Raw genomic sequence first — 19,931 nt, 5'->3', positions numbered from 1 at the left:
CTTCATTTTATCAATTCATCACATTAATCTCTTTGATTTCTCTGAGGAAAATATTTCTTTTCCATCTCTTCAATTGTTAAAAATTCCTCTTCCTTTTTTGATTACTGAAAAGTTTTTTTTAAACTATTTGTATGATTATATCAGTGTTGTTAAAAGGAGTAGAAGATGACAAAAGCGCGGAAATCAATTCATCTTCTGTGTACCGCTCATACCTAATTCCTTAAACAGGTTCAGCAAGGTTTCCGACTTTAGTGTTACAGAAGCTGGTTTCAGCTAAACTAAAAGTGTCAAGTGTCTATATATCATATTGCGCACTATTCTATATTTGGATGACAGGATAAGAAAAAATGAAAAAAAAAAAAATATCTCATCGGTCTATTTTGTCTTAAATCGAATTATTTACATTCATAATTTACACATACTTCATTATTAAGATTTATTTTATATTTCAGTTGTTTCAGGATATTAATATCTTCTTTTGTGAATTGGACATTTGACAGTGAAATGACTGTGAATAGACTAGACATACTTATATTATGTCAAAGTAGCTTAAAGCTTATATTATATCTAAATAAGTAACTTAAGGCTTATATTGTATGTAAATAAATAGCTTGAGGCTAAATTGTTTGCTCATAAATGAAGTATGCAATATGTGATAGTCGAGAAAATAAACGTTTACTTTCAAATTAAGAAGTTCATGACTTTCAATTGTTTTTTGAAAATGCTGATGAGAAGGAATGAGCTATAAATTTTTCTAAAACAAAAATGCTACCACAGGGAAGGATGCTGCCAAAAAAAGGCGCTAATGCGAAAACACACTCAGAAGACACTATTTTTGTACAGTATCTCAAACGATTTTTCAGGTAGATTCTTTTTGAAATTTAGTCGTCGCTCTTTATATTGTAACAGTAAGTGGTTATACTACTCTATCAATACGATTGATTTGCATAATTTTATTAGATTTAATGAATCAGAAGTAATGCTGCTACAGTTATGTTCTGAATAGTTTAAATTCAAAGGTAACTCAAAACTAAACGGTTTTGGCAAAGAAATCAGCTTCTTCTAAAATTTAGGATCTCTCATAAAGACTTATTGATCATCTATGACAGTTACTCGTTTCCAGGTTAACTGGCAGAAACGTTGCAGCTAAGCCATATTTCTTCATCTTCATTTGTTTATTTATTACTGTGCTGAGTTCATCCTCTATTTTATTGACTAAAATGACTAACGATGTGACTGACTTTACGCCAAAAGATGCACGAGCGCTCAGAGAATTAAAGGTATGATAATTGTTTTCACAAATATTTTTTAATTTTAAGGAATTTCAAGGCCGGACAATCTTCATTTACCTATCTTTAAATGCTAGAATATAAAAACATTTCTTTCTTTTACTGCTCCATCTAATGCATTCTAAAAAAGTAAAATCATTATCGACGACTTTTCTAACCACAAACTGTTAAAAACACCTAAGAAAAACGTTTTTCGCAATTGTTACTGTATTAAATCAAAGCTATAATCATCAACAAATTGTTTACGATCATCTCAAGAGTTTCTTTTCGGTTTTAAACTTTTAAAATGCATCTAAAGCGTTACCTTCTCTTCTTCCTAATTGTAAAATAATGAGGTAAACCCAAACAATTTCTGGGACGTATTTGATATATTTTGATATTGAATTCAATACTGAATTGTGGTTTCTATTTTTTGCAGATTTACAATGATTTTTTTGGCCAAAAAGGTTACCCGGTTGTTGTTTTTGTGTTCATAACTGCGAAAGATGGCGGTTCAATGCTAGGAGTGGCGCAGCTTAATGAAACTGTCCAGGTAACTTACTATAAAGTATGGAAAGTGGGAGCTGATTGACACGTTAAAACTAACTTAATAGAATGCTACAAGATACCTGTTTTAACAGTATTATCTTTTGAGAAAGAAATTTATTGTCTTTCACTCATTTAAGCTTTGTCAAATTGCTTTAAAAAGTTAAAATTGGAAGTGAAAATAGTATAGAGTGGAAAGAAATGAGACAAAAATTATTGTAAAATTGATGGTTGAAAAAAAATTATTTAATGGTTGGAAGAAAATTATTCTTCAATTTTTAACTTTGAACCAAAGAGTGGATTAAGAACATCATTTTATGAATATTGTCATAAAATGTTCATTCTCACATGCTCTATTTCCACAATAACTTCATTAATTTTAGTTGCTTGACTTAATTGTCAATAATGTAGAAATAAGAAATGAACAAATGAATGAAACACGCATTTTCGCACAATTTTGCACAAGCTTTTGTGAAGCAAACGAGCCAGTTCGGAATGTTTATGTATGTTTTGATACTCATTTTGCTTTTGATAAAGTTCAACTTTTAACTGATTTCATGTAATTTTAACTTTAGAATAGTCTCATGATAAATGAGCAGTATAATGGAACTTCGGCGCAAATTGATCTTGCTTACCCAGTAAGCACCATTCTCGGCCAACGATTTCGCATCGATGACAATTTCTTTGGTGTAGAAGTGAGTTTTTTATTTTTTTAAAATAAAATTACACTAAGATTATCCTATTATGGATCTCTCAGATATCATTAATCTACTTTATTGATCACTGTTATCCATAAAATCCACTTAAACATTTTAAATTGTCTTGTAAAAATAGTAGCGTTTGTGGGATGACACTGCATGAGTGATTTGTGAGCTAATCAAAGGAGTAAGAAGCAGTTCAATGGATAGAAATTATGCAGTCAGCACTGTTCACAAGTTGATGAACAAGCGAATAAAATGAGAAAATTGAGGACTTGCCAATTTCTACACTGATTTTACATGATTCAGGTCGGGAAAAGGAATAGCTTGTTGGGTGCTCGTTTGGTGTTATTGCAATTTCGAGCTATACTTCAAGGTGATATTGATAGTACCGATGCTGAACGATACGAAATGGCAGTTAACAATTTCATACAGAAGTACGTTGATATTTTGCCCTTGTTGAAACTTATTTAAAATCAATTATAATTTCTTGCGTCTTTCGTAAAAATGAAGTCATTAGCATCAGAATTCAAATGAAAATTGATTTATTCTTAGATGTAAAGTTATAACCATTATCTTAGTAATGGAAATCTCGCACAGAAGGTTTAATATATATATATATATATATTTAACAAGTTGACTGGAATTAAAGTTCTCTATAAAATTAAGAGCCTCAAAAATCGTATTTTTATGTGTAAAAGTAGGATGTTTACTGAAATAGTCATCAATATTTCAGACACATCATTTTCAAAACTTATTTGCAAAATTAAAGTTAACTGAGAAGTTATAAACTTCAGAAACTTTACGTCGAATATAATTAATGCCGTTACAATGTCATCAACATTTATAACAGCTGAAATTGTGCGTGCCGGCATTAGTTTATTACCATTCACTGCAATTGGATTCATTATCATGTGCATATTTTCTACTGTAACAACAATTATCAGTTCTGTGCTAGTTTCGCAGTTTCACTATTTGCAGGTGAAATAGCACAATTTCGAAACAAATTTGCAACATAGGAACTTATAATTTTTTTTTTTTTTTCATTTTTTGTCAGTTAATTAATAAGAAGGGGAGTTTCTTTTGTTTTTTTAAAAGGATAAATCAAAATTGATATCAAAAAATTCTCAGACAGAAATCAATAACATTTCTCTCTGTCGGCCAAAACCAATGATAGGTATGAATTTCATCATCTGTTATAGGTGGTAACAGCAATAGCAGCTTGTGTGTCACCACTTCTAGCCTGCAGTACAGCTCTTGGCTTTCTGTTATGGGGCGGTCTACGATTTGGCTCCATCCTGTGCGTTACACCGCTTTTAGTTCTGGCCATTGGTGTTGACGATGCCTTTTTGATGATGAACCACTGGCAACAGACCTATCAACAGTACGCTTTTCACTTAAATTTCATAAAATGAACTGGTTCAAAAAATAACAGAAAACTATCAGTGTTTTCAAGAACACATAAATACATAACTTTATTGTAGGAAAATGTTAACTAAGGAACTTTCAAAGGAAAGACTAAACAAAAGAATGTGTAATATGTTGCAAGAAGTCGGTAAGTATCACATTATCATCAGTCACCATCCAGTCAATAAAATCAAAAAAGTTCCAGAAAACTTAGTGAATAGCAATTAATGATTTTTGGGATGAATGAGAATAAATGATGGCTTTTCATGTAGGAATGACTTTCTTAGCTGCTATTCTCCTTGAATTTTTACAAGGACCTTGTAGGTCCTTCAATTACAATAACGACTTTAACAAATGTGTTAGCATTTGGAGTTGGAGCACTTTCACCAATACCCGAAATTCAAATTTTTTGCATCGGAAACGCTACAGCAATGATCGTTGATTTCATCTATCAGGTTTCAGTTTCATTCAAATTGGGATCTATTTTCATTTTCATTAGCTTCAAAACTTTAACATATTTGTTATATACTATTACGATTAGAATAAAACTGAACCAATAAGTACATAAAATGATCCCTAGCATGAGCAAAAGTCAATTTCCTTTGATAAACAGTGTTTTCAACATTACTACTTACTCTAATCATTTCTGCACTGTTTTCACTGTTTTACTCCGACATTTCATTACTGCAGAAAAAATCTGCTACATTTGAAAATTACTTACATATTTCTCAATTTCAATTTTTTTCTCAATCAATTTTCACATGAGAACCATCTAACATACTAAACTTAGATAAGGTAACAAGATAGTGTTCAATTTGACTGCACAGGCTTGCATTTAATCTTTACTATTGTCTATGTGATCGCTTTTCTTGATTTTGGATTCGATTACTGTCCTTTCATTTCCTCATTGATAATCTTGTTGATATATTTCGATATTTGTTACTCCCAAACTAAGAAAAAATGAAGTGACCTTAACTGCTTGTCATGCCTTTTTCGTATATCTTTGTTTTCTCTCCTTTATTTTAACCACTTCTAGCACATTTAATAATATCGTCTGTTTGAATAGATAAGTTGCATGTTGTATCTTTTATAGCAGTTAGCTTCCATTCTCTCAGCATAAATAGTCTCATCTCTCTTATTCTGACTAACTTTCATCTACTTCAAGTTTTTTATCTCCCGTTTCTGCCACTTTTACTTTTACTTGTTAAATCAGTGATACGGAAATTTATCATTTAACCAAATACATGGAAGATTTATTCTTCTACTGTTGCAACAATGATACATAATATATTTAGATTACACTATTCGCTGCAATAATGGTAGTAGTAGGACGTTGTGAATTGCAAGCCGAAAAGTCTAAGTATCCGGTAGAATATAAGAAACTTAAAAAGTTGGACGATTTAAACTCCTTACTCAAGAAGCGAGTTTATTTTTTTAATTTCTATTATTTGAAGTTATAAAATTCAAAACAGTGAGCTATAACTTGACTCATAATTCTATCTGGTCGTGTTGAACTTCTTATCTCTTATTGGCATATACCAAACTAACTGCTTTATTCTTTTCACTTTTGTGATAAGTGTTTCCTTCTCCAATTTGCAGTTTGCTAAACAAATATTGCTCTGTTTTGTGTACTACATCATTCTCAGTGCTGACCGTTGCTGGTTTGCTCTTGTACTGGTCATTGTCGATATATGGGGCCGTAACTATCAGTATTGAATTGAAGCCTGAGAAACTGATAAAGCATGATTCAGATATTGTCAAGGTATGCCAACACAGTGTTTATTTCGTTTAAATACTAAAGATGAGAAAAATCATTTCAAATAATCACTGCAGTTCACTATCTTCTAACATCTGTCTTATCTTCTTTTCAGTCTATTTATTTAATTTGAAGTTGAAATTACTGAAGCAATAAAGTAGTTAAAAGACATCTTTAAGGTCTTACAACTACGGGACGAATATATCATGCAGCATTGTGCTCCAACACTTATATTCGTGGGTAGACCAGGAAATCTAAACAATCCTAATAATATTCTTATGTTGCAGAAAATCGTATGTATTCGGTAGTTTTCAGTAGTTTATTTTTACTTTTAATTTCGTCTTTGTTTTTTTATTTAACAAAAAAAAAAAAATGATTGAGAGCCGAATAAGTCAGACAAATATTTGGGAAAAAAAAGTTCAAGAAGTAGAAAAATTTCTGTTATTTATGTCTTTAAAATGACAGTTAAACGGTTTTTACTGTGTGATGACCTTTTCCCGAAGATTGATGACGATGCGATGCTACAAATTTTTGCAACCTATGTATATAATATTTTGTTTAGTTTTTCGATTAATTTTAAACAGAAAACGTAAAATACAAAACGGCCTTGAATAATAAGAAGTTCTTTTTGCTTTTTATTTCTCTTTTTTTGATCGTAGGCAGAGGATTTTGAAGCATTACCGAGTTCGCTGGGAAAAACAGCAACAAAGTTTTGGCTAAGAGATTATATGGATTTTATTGCGAATGCGGAACAAGTTTCATTTGATAGTTTAATTGACAGCAATCGGTAAATTGCTCTTCTATTCCTTGCAGTGTGCTCAGTCTTTCAACTACTTCAATTCTAAAATTATCTCCTCCTTACAACCTCCTTAATAAGTGTATGTTATCCATGGAAAAAAGAAAGTGCAGAAGGTGATTATTTCAGCCACTGTGATTGTGCTTGAATTCCAGTAATAATGATATATGTGAATTTTTGAACAGGAATTTAACAGCAATTACCATCAAACAATTTGACCTACAGAATTTCCTTACTTGGCCAGAATTTCATCATTGGAATGGATTTGTGCAGTTCGATCTCGATAAAAAGTTGGCTTTTTTTTCAAGGCATTATTATATGCAGTAACACGCAGCGCCACATATCAACATATTATGATCTTATACTATCAACTTTCAACTTTTGTTTTCAAATTTATGAATTTTTTGTATACTTTAGTGGTATGGGATATTTGAAAAGTTATTTCTTCATGATATCATCACGCTCTGATCTCAGAAAATGGTCTGCTCGTGCAAAACTGCTGAATCAATTGCGAAAAGTTGCTGATCGGGTATCTCTTTTTATTCTATACAAAAATTTCCAACATAATTTTTCTGAAACTTAACCACTGGAAATCAATCTTTTCACTCATGACTTATTACCATCTTTGCTATTTGTTACAATGAATAATTTAACTTTAGGAAATTTCGTTTTTGTGTTTTCCCGTCTATACGTTTTAAATTTCTGACCAATTATCTGACATTTATCTTTTCATGTGTAATGAAAGGGATGTAAAGAAGGTGAAATGATGATGAAGCCAAAGAGATGATTTGGATAAACATGAATAGGAGGAGCCATCTCCAAAATAATTTTGACGATGATGATCATAAACTGCTCTATTAATTTTCATTTTCCAGTCAACTTTCTCTTTTATTGATGTATTTCAATGTATTTCGATGTCCCTTCGATGTATTTCGATGTCCCTTCAAAGTACTTAATGAACTAATTTGACATAGCTTCAGCTATTGCAAGAAATCAACAGTGTAATTTACTGGAATATAAAGCTATGAAACATTAAATTACTTTTCCAAATAATAATCTTGTTCTCCTCATAACTCAATTCTGGTTACAGTATGCAATGCATGAAGTAAGTGTTTTCGATGATGATGCAAAATTTCTGGATATAATCGAAATATTAGTGAATCAGACAGTTCAGTCGTCTATCTTTACAGTGCTTTTTATGATGTTTGTTTGCTTTATTTCTATACCACAATGTACTGCAGTAATCGTCGCTACATTCTCCATAATAAGTATTTTTATTGGTAAGTTGAAAAACCTTTTCAGGAGGCAAAATCAGATATATTTAAGGTTATGCACTGAATGAGTAATAGACAGAATTAGATAAAACTTGAAGGGATTAGAATTATTTAATGGAAAAAAGTACATAAATGACCATAAAGTGATAAAGAATTTGCTATAGGCGTGCTTGGCTTGTTATCATTATGGAATGTTGATTTGGATCCAATCGTTATGTCAGCATTGATAATGTCTATCGGTTTCAGTGTCGATATTCCAGCTCATGTCGCTTATCACTTCTTTCTAGCTGGTTTGTAACTTTTCCATTATTTTAGCCGGTCATTTCATTGTTTCTATTGTCCACTAACATTTGATGATCAAAAACATGCCGACGATAACATGTTTCATGCTTCCAGTTTCCATGACAAATTGACTATTTATTTACTATATCTTTCATTATTAGAAAAAATCAACAATAACTTAACGGTTGAGACTTGGCAGAAAGTATTGAATACCAATCATCTAATTTATATTATTGCCTTTTATTTATTGTTAAGGGTACAAAATCGATGTCTGATGAATCCATGCTGTTTACTGCATACTTACAACGCATCTTCTCAACTCTTATTCTTGTCCTCTGTACGATATCTTGTATATGCCACCCCTCCAAACAATGGCGCTATTGTATCACTTTTCCGTTCTTTATTTTTTCTCATTTACTACTATCTTCCTATTTAGATGAAGATACAACCGAAGCTTCTCTTCAACACTGCCTTAGAGAAATCGGATTTCCAGTGCTGCAAGCTGCATTCTCAACAATGCTTTGCGTCCTCAGTCTCCAATTTAGCGATCTTCACATGGCTCTTGTTCGTTTTAACTGTCTTATCATCTTTTTAAACTCTATTATATCTTCATTCTCTCATCGTAATACAAGTTGAAATGAATGAGAAATGACAGAAGGCACTTTTAATGAAAACAGTGTTACTAATATATCTGAGAATTCTTGAAGCTTTTGATTCTCTAATATAGCAAGTGCTAAGTCCTTTCAATTTATTAAAAATGTAAATTAAGATATTATATTACTCAGGTCTTCGTGAAAACGATGTCACTGGTCATAATAATCGGTTTCATACATGGTTTAGTCATAATACCGGTACTGTACTGTATTATATCCCGCATTCGATATCCACGAAGAAAGGTAGTATTCGATATCACTGCTACAACCTGTCCAAAAGCCGTTGCAGAAGATAAGACTGCTAAGCTGACAATTGATACAGAATTGAAAATTTCCGCTCTATAAGTGTGTTTTCTATCCCACTTTTTTTTGTGGAGCGGTCTTTTCTCACAACTTGGCTACTTCAAGCAATCTTGTTGGCAAATAAAATTTACCTGAGAAGATGAAATATTATGATAATTTTGCTGCTTCCTTTTCGTAAGTGATCCCGAAGAAATGATGACATGATACGAGACTTTTTAGATAGATCGCAGACATTACTTAAAATCAATTACAAATGACAAAACAACGGGTAAGAATATAAATATTACAAATCTGTACAAGAAAAAGATCGAATTTTTTCTTCATAAATTCGATAAAATATCATTCAGTTTGAGTGAATTAGTAACTTCTACCCCGAGCTATTAGATTCCAAATTCAAATCAAAAACATTGGTTGCCATATTGTGCGTTGCAGATAATATTTTCCACCACTGTGCAAGCAAAAGAGCTGATTATGCAATAATTCCTGTTTTCACTTATCGTTCCTTGTGGGCTTGAGCTACAGCTATTTGTAAGCATTGTATCCACTCTTCAGCTTTACTTTGATCATTAGCCTACAATTTCGATATTAAATTGGTTGTACTAATTAACAGATTAGAAATCTTTACATCATGAAATGATTTTGTTAATCTTAAACTTTCGTAAATCGTGAGTTTCGAAAAAAGATCTAAAACAACTTTAAAAACCAACTTTCAAAACAGCCTTTAAAAGACATGAAAAAAAAAAAACAGTATATCATTGATGTAAAGGCTATCCTAGTCTTCAAAATGTTTAAATTTGCTATTATTAAAGTCAGCATACTGTTGATGAAAGTGAGCAAATATTAATAATAAGAAGTAAAAGTTGAATTAATAGAAAGTTACTTTACAAATTAGGGAATGATGCCAATTTCTTTTCTCTATTATCAACATCATTAGTGCTTTTATTTAATAGAGCTAAGTATAATGAACTAATAAAGATAAAGATTTTAAATGGATACGCGTTATTTAAATCCCTTAACATTTGTAATTAACAATATATTACAACCTTTCAGTGCTCGTGTCTTTTTTTTAATATCTGATAATAAAATGTGTATAAATTTTTGAAAACTCCTCAAGTATTGATTGCTAACCAATTCTTTTCTTTTTGTTGGCATTACTAATTACCTTTAAGACGTAGGAAATATCATCATCGGTAAATATCTCGAATGCTTTGGGTAGTGATTTACGGCTCTTTCTTCCTTTGCCGAGTGATTTTACGGAACGTATCTTTCGTAAATCAAGGGCTGGCGAGATAATTTTGTCTTCTGCTGGCTAAAAGTTCCCATAGATAAAGAAATTTTCAATTTATGGTTTGAGATTGGTAACAATCAGAAATTAGACTTTCAGCTCAATTTTTAAAATATTTGAAATAGAACTTAACGTACATTTGAGATTTCTTCTCGGCAAATTAATGCAGAGCCAGATAATGTAAAATATTTGGTATGCCAACGTTTTAGGAATTTCCATCTTCCTCTTTTCTCTTTCAGTTGACCTTCAAGAACTGGCAAATGTGGCGAATCCGGTCGTAAAATCGTCCTGCAGAAATTAAAAGAACACGTGAAGTAAAAGATTAAATAAAATCTATATCACATTTTCTACCAATAAGTCATATAAACCAAAATAATGGGATAAGAATATAAGCCTCTAGAATTCTACTCAAATTTTTGATGAGAAAAATGTCAAGTGTGAAAATGTCATCATTTTGCTTCAAAATTCTGCAGTTAAATTATAAGTTTTATTAATTTCATTGCATTTTAGAATGGCGTAATACCAAAGAAAAGAAATAACCTAACACGTTCTGGATGGCTACAACTAAAGCAAGACCATTTCTGCAACACCGTATTGTAGGAAAATGAATCAAAATAATGCGCATCGAGAAGTTCTTTCAAAATTTGTTGCTGTTCCTGAAAGAAAGGAAACAATAATAGATCTTCAAAATTATTCAAACAATACTTGTATAACGATTTAGACAAACTGAGAAAAGTGGTGGAATCTGGAGTTATAAAATAGTAAACCTTGTAAGCCGGAAACGCAGAAGTTACAAGCTCCAGAAACGGACGGTTCCGAGTTTGTGTAGAAGGAAGTGAACTCCAGCAACTGGATAGTGCCTGGTAGGCTTCAGAACACTGAGCAACTACTTGACCAGTTGTTTCGATGCTTACTGATTCCATCTGAATCAAATATTATATCTGTTTATTAACACATCATTACAGTCCTTAAAATACATTAATGATGATATATGTTCTGGTATCAGATTGTAGACGATATATAATGCTAAATAGTGGTAATGAAATTCAAATGCTTTGATTATAAAAAAGTCTATGTTTGTCTAACTATTGAAAGACCTCTGGAATTCTACAAACTTTTTTTAATAAATGATGATTGAATATCAGACGTTCGAGCACTCTTTCACGAGATTGTTGAATTTCTGTTGTTGGACGTAAAATCAATAAATAAACAAGCTTCGAGAGGGGAAAAGGACGGGAAAGAGTTCAGCACAAACATCAAAAAAAAAATAATCTACAAATGTATCAATCAACCAAATCATTCGCAGTAGTGAAGAGATTACCTGCAAGAACATAAGATGAAGCCATATAGGAGCGCAATGAGTTTTAAAACTGAAAATTTGATCTGAATCATATACACAGTGGTCATCGGCCACTTCACATCGGAAATGAACCCGTATTCGATGTTTTACTCCTGAAAAAATGATAGCTTTTATGATGCTGAAAACATTTTTTGGGAACAGAAATTAAAATGTAATAAAAAAGAAAAGGTGAAACACAGTATACCTTTATTACTCTCAGCGATACAAAGTACTGGTATTGGATATGTTTTATTGATATTATGTATGTAATTTTGTATTTTACTTCGGCGATGATCGACAAATTTCAGTACCACGTCTCCGCGACCTATCACATCCTGTAAATGTGTTTTCATTGACCCCGTTTTTGAATAAATTATATAAAATTAATTTAATTCAAATATAAATTACATAAAAAGATAAGCATTGGTAATGAACTTATTTCTGTTTTACAATTTACACAGCTTCTTTATCATTTCTTCACCATTTATTTATTTATTGACACGCTGTAGGAGATTATCAGATAGCAATTTCTTCACTCCTCTCGAAGTTTACTGACTTTACATGAATTCATCAAATGATTTCCGCTTTTGCAAAGAATCATAAAAACAAAAAACCCAACCAAGGACTGTATCTGCTCTCTTCGGTACGCGGTAACAGTATCCATTGATACATCATTTGTTGCTGTCCCAGCATGACTTGTTGATAAACGATCCTCCAGTACAGAGCGTGGTGCTATCATAGGAGTAGAATTTCCGAAAGCTGATTTAGAACTAATTAGGCTATTATTTACGGGAAAAGTGGTTTCCGTAACTGCTTTTGCAGTCCTGGGAGCACTAGCGGCTACAATTGTTGCAAGAGACGGTGTTGTTATCGTGGTAGCAGGTCGCCCTCCCGGCAATGGCATCCATTGCGCGGCGTTCGTTCGGCGCTGATGCATTGCAACTGGACGTACTCGTCCATCCTTACCCATCTGCAATATTTTGATGGCAATCAACTAATATTTGCATCAAGTACGCCAACTGATTTTCAAGGACGCTGCAACGAAAGGTACAGTTGTGGTTGCCAACATTTCACCAGGCGCAGTTATGTACTTTACACCCCTGAAAGACCATTTTATCATCATTGTCCTCTATTAACTGATATGAAGCTTGAATATTCTATTCAAAACTGCAACCTGTACGGTAGTAGGTAATAATGGCGAAGAGATAATTTGCTGCACTGTTTGCCCTTTTGGAGGTTGGTAAGATGGTGGTGGACATATCGGTACAAAAACGACACCATTACTACGTCGATTGCTTTGTGATGACATTATGGATAATGGAGAATCGCGGGATGTTGTTTCGGTAGCTGATATATTTTCACTATAAGCTCTTTTCTTATTGTCATCTTAATTCAGTGGATTGAAATCTTAATGAATTCAAGCAAAAAATAAAACAAAAAACTGAAAATTATGCTAACCTACTTAAAGATAAGAGATGAAAACATCTAGGTACCACCCCCATGAACGAATATTAAGAGCAAGAAGTTGTACTGGGATGAGGTGAACTGGTAAAACGGTATTTATAGCACTGCAACTACATTTGCCATGTTGGATCATGCCGACCAAATCAAACAAATAGAAACTTGTAGTCCTTTTCTGGACACTTTTACTATGGACAGATCAAATTAATTCTATAACACAAATGATAAATGTTTCTTTTCTGTAATTCTAAGATTGCATGATTTTGAAAGTAAATATGTAAATTTTGGATTTAAAAAAATAAAATCGAACACCGACATGTATGGATTCAAGCTACCATATGACCGACTGGTTTGATTAATGAGAGAGCAACTGGATCGTAACCTACTACACATATATGCGTTTGCCAAATTCTCAGTATTCTTATCGAGTTCTTGTGCCGAGAATTCTGCCGAATCACTGATATTTACCATTGTACGAACACCGCTGAAATATTTAAGTACCACGAAACTCACTGAATTTTACATATTTCGGAATTTTGTGAGTAGAAGAAATAGAATGCGTAGCTCAAGGTCAAACTAGATTAACTATGCAAGCAAACGTGAGAGATGTGTAACATATATAATATGTAGACAATATTTCTTTGCTTAAATCAAATACATAAGTCATCTCTGATAATAAATTTCAATAAATTACACGTTTCTGACTCCACTTGCACCTTATTTATTTTACTAACTAAGTTTCTCCAGAGAATTTAAACTTCGAGCAAATACAACTCGAACACAAGCTAAAACAAGAAAGTTAATGAAGGATACAGAAGGATAAAATACCTGGTTCAGGAGAAGAAAATGGATAACCTTGAAATGATAGGAGCATCGATCTTGGAGGATAGCTTGGAGACAAGAGAATCATCAGAGTGCTGCACGCCCGTACTACCGGCAACATTAACTATCATGGCATCATCACGGCATCCTGCTGGATACAAATAACCGTTTCTGAATCATTTCTCTTCATTCCATTCAACGAATTCAATATATAATAAATAAAACTTCTTTAAGCTAACTTTTTATTGAATTTTCTGCGACAAATACTAATTAATTCTTTCACAGCTTCTTAAAACAAAAATATCATTCGTATGGGTCACTAAATATTTTGGGTTGGATTAAGTTTTAAGATTTGGTTGCTCATTTAGTTAAGAGTTAGTGAAGTATTTTCCAAAGAATAAATATGAGGACACAGGAATATACTCAAGTGAAGACGGAAGGACATTCAACAATATTAAATACTTCAGCCCTTATGTTGATGAATTTACTTGAAGGAAAATCTAGCAGCTAAAATAACCTTCCTCGAGTCTGTAGAATTCAAATCACAATATTCTATAATTTATGATGTGCAACAAAAAATCCGAATATTTGCCGATTGATCTGTTTCAGTGCGAATATAAGGCGACCGGATCCCTGGATCTTCAATGAATACTTTCCTTGCCCCTAATAAATGCCCGATTTTTTAGTCTTCTTAGTCACATACACTCCCTTCATCCGAATCGCCAAACATCATTACCGTATGTATAACACTTCCCTTTGATTTTTAATGACAATAGCGTGTCACTACTATTATTTCTCATTGCCAGTGCTATTATCCTCCATTGAAAAAAAAAAAAAATTTCACTGCAAGAAATACATCTCAAGAGAAAAAAAGGAACTCTAAGAGTACAGTACAGAACTGCAATAAGAAGTCAACAAGAACTCAAATGAAAATCCTATCCAGACATCTTAGAGCACAATTTTAGAAGGTTGAAAAAGAACGGAAAGGTTTTTTTCGAGCTAAAAGAATAGCATTAACAAACCTGCTAAGTGCTCGGATCCTTGCGCAAACAGCCGATGTGGAAGGAAGCGTTTCTGGTATGGAACGTATAAAAGCAAGATGCGGATATACTGCAGCTGGGAAACATTCCGCCACACCTGAAATTGAAAAACTGGAAGGTTACATTACATAGAGCATTCTCTTTCCAACTGTATCAGTACCATAAAGAACTGAAATAGTTGGAAGTATGGCAGCATCAGGAAGCCAAATGAAAATCGTATCCGTCTTAGAATGTTTGAAAAAGAGCAGAAAGGTTTTTTTCTGAGCGAAATGTTTCTGCACTCTATTTCAGAACAATTCTGGATCTATTACAATTTACTACTGTATTAACTTCCACCAATATTCTTTTTAACAACAACGGCATTCTGGTTGGTTTCGTCTTCAGTGTGAACTTAGTACTACTAAAGCTAATTAAACAGATTTTTTAGATGACACAAAATAGGAAAGTATTGCGATGGCGACCATTTTCAATGCTTCTATCATATTTTGCTTTTCAATTATTACATTACTTTTAGTTTAAACAGTAATTATACCTTCAATCTCCTTGAGTATAGTAGGAAGAGAGCCAGAAAGCCGACAACTCATTGCTATCAGATCATCTACGGCAATATGTGCTGTATTACTGTCATTCCTTCCAATAACGCCAATTATTTTGGCCATTATTGCCAGAGTATTGTCCGAATCTGCTGTTCTGTAAACTATATCTTCTATTTTGCAAACTATACACAACAATGAAATTAAGTTGACAAGGAGACTGGCCTTTTTTTTTTATTTCCCTACTTAGTCTTACTCAGAAACATTATTAAGTCACAACGGAAAAAACGAACTGAACTAACTTAGCAGCTCGACGTAGTGCATCCAGGTGTGGAACTAGAGCAAATGTTCGGTTCAGTGAGATAAGCGACAGGAAAATGTGAAGGACAGCGGTGCGAGTGGGTGGGTGAAAAAGAAAAATATCGAGATCATCCAGATGTTTGAGAATTAGCTAAAATTATTTTAGTTTTAATCGTTTTCCAAATATTTGAGAATTAATAAGAAAAAAAAAATCGAAATCACTGCACATCAAACAATAGCAGTTGTCTCTTTTATCATTTGCAAAAGCAAAGTTGTTAGAAAATTGTGCGCAATTATAGATTAATTTATTGTTGTTGTCTTCATTAGTATTTCAAATTGTATTAATTCTGAGATTAAGCAATTACGGTTATTAGCAAAAAGAAAAGACAAAGACAACTAATTGCAATAATATTGCTAAGTGGAAGTGTAATATGATGTACAACTGCTCAAATATTTTATTATAAAATATGCAAATGTTGCAATCAGTGAACTGAATTTATCACAACTGCTTGTGAAGATAAAGAAGAATCAGGCCTATCTGTTATAATTAAACATTTAGTTTTGCGCAGGTTCCACCCCTTCGATAATGGCCTTTCGGCACAGTGTCTCACCCAAATGAAACGGGCGGGAATTGAGGGACCCATACTCCAGATCATCAAATAAAGTTGAAGCAAATACACTAGTACACTAATACCACTCAGGCTTAAAAACTTAAGCTTCATATTCAAAGGATTTTACCTTCAACTTTAGCTTTAACATGGAGAAGTTTGTATTGTTCACGTTAGACATCACGATGTCCAGAGATTCAATTCGAGTTATATCATTATAATATCTCTATCTTAAACCTTGCACCTCTCCCAAGACCTTAATAACATGAAAGAAGCCAGCGAGATCAGGAATCAAGTTGTTCTTTAGAATTCTTGAGGACGAAATAATTTACAATTATTAGAATAGCTCAACTTAATTTGTTAACACAGGGCAACTGCAATATTTCTTAAAGGTTGCAAAATAATGTCCCAGCAATTTGTAATACTATTTAGATACTGTTTTATTCGTTTTTTAAACAAAATCAAATTTCTTTTGAAAATTTTATTCACTGATTTACAGGAACTAAGTTGGGCATTTTGAGAACTTACATCAGGATTGGCGTTGGCAACCATAGATGTAAACTGCAGAATAGACAGGCGCTCTGACTGATCCGTTTGTTCATTCTGAAGCAATTTGAGAATCTGCGTAAAATGAGCATGAAAGGGTTCACGATTCTCCGGATAAAGCTGCGGAATTACCCTCACCAATGAGAAGTTACCTAAACATTTCATTGGTCGAAAAAATGGAAACTTGAAAGCTGCAAATGGTGGTTAATAAATATCGACATATCAAAGTTATCATATGGCATCAAACAGTTTAAATCAAGAATATCAAACAAGTTGATAAGTGAAAGCAATGCTTATTCCATGAAATTCACATATTTGTATCAAATATAAAGGGAAAAATACTTCGATATTTAATAAAAGATCTAAATTACGCATTTTTCGATCACTTTTGCTAAATCACTAAAAAAAATTTCAAGCATTGCTTTAAATTACTAATGACTAGTATGATAGAAAAGCTTCGAGCGAATCAAATTCTTCACGAACGGAGAACTATTAAAATCAAATTTTAGTAAGGATGGTTTTCTAAACTCACAATTTTTACTTACCAACATAAAGAAGTAACAAAACTGTGATCTTTTATAACAGTTATTAATCACTGTGCTTCATATTTTAATACAACATACTATTCATGTATAATATGATGTATCGATCAAATGAAGCGTTGATAATAAATAAATTCTTTTCCACCATTCCGTAAATATTTTCTAATTTATAAATTCAGTTGTTACTTCCTATTACTTAAGTAAAGTTTTGAACCAACCACTAAGTATGTTAGTGATAATTTGTAAGGAGTATTGTGCAAGAAGACGTCCATTATGAATAGCGGCCAATGACAAATACCCGGTAGTATTTCGAGTTAACTCATCACTTCCACAACTCAATGCCCGTATTGCTGTTGGCACTGTTACTGTCATCACCGATTTTTTATTGTAATGCTGAAACAACAACTATATGAGTTTTCACATAAATTTCGAATTTCAAAATCATAGTAAATTTCATTTGAAACTATCTAGTAAATAATTAGATGTAATTAAAATTATAAGACGAATGCAATAACAGAAGCAAATTCAGCTAAACATTTATAAAAAAGTGGATTAAAGAAAATAATAACGAGGAAGATACATAAAATAGATGAAAATACATTACTACAAAGTTTAATATCTGGGATAATCAAAAGTTTAATATCTAACAATAAATCAGGAAAAGTTAAAGATGAGCCCCATAAAAGGTCATAAAACTTACAAGAAAAAGGCTATTGAGAAGTTCGCAAGCAATCTTACAATGTGGCGTGTTCATAATAACGCCACTTAAATCAGGAGCGGTCATCTCATGGCTCAAACAGCTGCCGAGTGTGTCGACTAACGCTGGTGCATAGGTTTCAATGCTGTTCATTTCACTATAATCCACTGTTGCAGATAAGAAAACCATTCATGGAAATATAAAAGTTTCTTTTTAGAAATCATAATATCTACTTCATTCGACCAGAGTTATCTTAAGAGTATAATCCCTCCAATTCTACTCTGCTTTTTCTATTCCTTATAAGCTTAGTAACTTTGTAAAATCTAAGATCTTAACACACACTGCAATATCATTTCATACATTATTGGGAAACATCAGAAAAAGAAAAAAATGTAGTTATCTTGATCATGTGTAGAATGAAATAAATAGCCAACCGAATTGCAGCAGTGATCCGAGCTAAAACGATTTCAACGACACTTTGATCGTTTGCATTGTGGCAGTAGTCAGGCGCATTAAAGATTGATTTGATTTTTGCCAACGTTCGATGCTACAATCAAAGAATCACATTCCCACAATCTTTCATATACATTTACATTAAAAAACGGGCAGTGTTGAAGTGAATTGAGGTAACTAAAAGTGCAAATAATGCATGCAGAAATTAATTATGAAAGAGTGGTATTAATCTAATCAGGGTTACATCACTACCTATACTTTTTTAATTAGTTATCAAAAAAAACAAAAAAGATTTTAAATGAATAATGCTAACAACACCAATTTAAGGCTGTTAGCACTGTTCAAAGCTAGTTCAATTTAGACATCCAATATTAATTTTCATTTAGATCTACAATCTGATAAAGATTTGATAAATTACAATTTAGACATACCAAATCGGTAATGACGTCATAATCGGATATAGTAAAGAGCTGTCCAGCATGTGAAAGTTGTCGGTGTTCCAAAATTCGCACCAGTAGTGTATGCATTATTGTAATGAATAGATGGGATGGAATTATTGGATAGATAGAAATAGAAGGTTAGTTTTTAAAGACAGAAGCGAATTGCTTCTCAAAAGTAAATGATTAACAACAATAGCAGCAGAAATGTTTGTCATCATTGGTATTTCATCATATGGAAACTGAAAGACAATACGAGGCTCTTTGCTCCAACAAATCTGCAAAAAGAAAACACAGAAAGTTAATACTAAGCTATTTTGAGTTACTGCAAAAATATTAGCGATAATATTTGTGACTTGTAACCTGAGTTACATATGATGCAATAATATAGGTAAAAGTATCATCGGTACTTCAGTTTTATAAGAAAGCAATATTATTTAATACTATTGGCTATGCATATTACTTCAAAGTGATTTAATCTCACTTACTTTTCTTTCTTTAGAAAAAAGAAATTTTGATTTATATATGAAAAACTATTCCAATCAAATAAATTTGACATCTAGAAAAATAACAACTACAACAGTCAAAAAAGAAACTTGGATAAATTATATAAAAATAAGATTTTACAATGAATTATAAAAGATGGTAACAATAATTTTGACTATAAATTAATCGAAAGATCATCCTCATATCAGTGGTTCAATAAGTGATATATACATGAACAAGTGAAAAGGAAAGAGAGCAACTTTGCTTCTGTATACCGCAAATATTGTGAAGAGAGCTACTGCGCACATTTCTTCTTCTACAAAGGTCTACGTATTGCGCAAAAACTTACCGTATACCAATATAGCCATCAATCAGCTATTCGTACCGTTTCTACCCTTT

At 32.3% G+C, this 19,931-nt stretch overlaps 2 protein-coding genes across 2 annotated transcripts; one reads left to right on the top strand and one right to left on the bottom strand.

The window, feature by feature from the left end:
- Positions 1 to 765: 765 nt before the first annotated feature.
- Positions 766 to 9,025, top strand: Bma-ptr-3 (Uncharacterized protein; the record flags this gene model as incomplete). The annotated part of the gene is made up of 20 exons (XM_043078616.1): positions 766 to 863; positions 1,124 to 1,280; positions 1,708 to 1,821; positions 2,198 to 2,317; positions 2,390 to 2,509; positions 2,822 to 2,949; positions 3,310 to 3,493; positions 3,715 to 3,896; positions 3,997 to 4,067; positions 4,244 to 4,374; positions 5,215 to 5,339; positions 5,519 to 5,681; positions 5,855 to 5,968; positions 6,335 to 6,462; positions 6,657 to 6,761; positions 6,889 to 7,000; positions 7,562 to 7,751; positions 7,910 to 8,035; positions 8,464 to 8,591; positions 8,813 to 9,025. 20 exons carry the CDS (start codon positions 766 to 768, stop codon positions 9,023 to 9,025), a joined length of 2,709 nt encoding a protein of 902 aa, XP_042934550.1.
- Positions 9,026 to 9,476: 451 nt separating this feature from the next.
- Bm4973 (Uncharacterized protein) lies at positions 9,477 to 19,136 on the bottom strand (the record flags this gene model as incomplete). Its single annotated transcript, XM_001899917.2, has 19 exons — positions 9,477 to 9,554; positions 10,146 to 10,292; positions 10,406 to 10,556; positions 10,809 to 10,924; positions 11,036 to 11,191; positions 11,590 to 11,720; positions 11,813 to 11,942; positions 12,227 to 12,577; positions 12,782 to 12,968; positions 13,385 to 13,552; positions 13,924 to 14,061; positions 14,913 to 15,027; positions 15,463 to 15,620; positions 15,766 to 15,914; positions 16,900 to 17,069; positions 17,678 to 17,852; positions 18,160 to 18,313; positions 18,591 to 18,703; positions 19,041 to 19,136. 19 exons carry the CDS (start codon positions 19,134 to 19,136, stop codon positions 9,477 to 9,479), a joined length of 2,883 nt encoding a protein of 960 aa, XP_001899952.2.
- Positions 19,137 to 19,931: the final 795 nt, after the last annotated feature.

This window comes from Brugia malayi (assembly GCF_000002995.4).
Source record: "Brugia malayi strain FR3 genome assembly, contig: Bm_v4_Chr2_contig_001, whole genome shotgun sequence".
Taxonomy (NCBI): domain Eukaryota; kingdom Metazoa; phylum Nematoda; class Chromadorea; order Rhabditida; family Onchocercidae; genus Brugia; species Brugia malayi.
The sequence above is the reverse complement of the archived record's forward strand: the minus strand, read 5'-3'. Positions and strand labels throughout refer to the sequence as shown.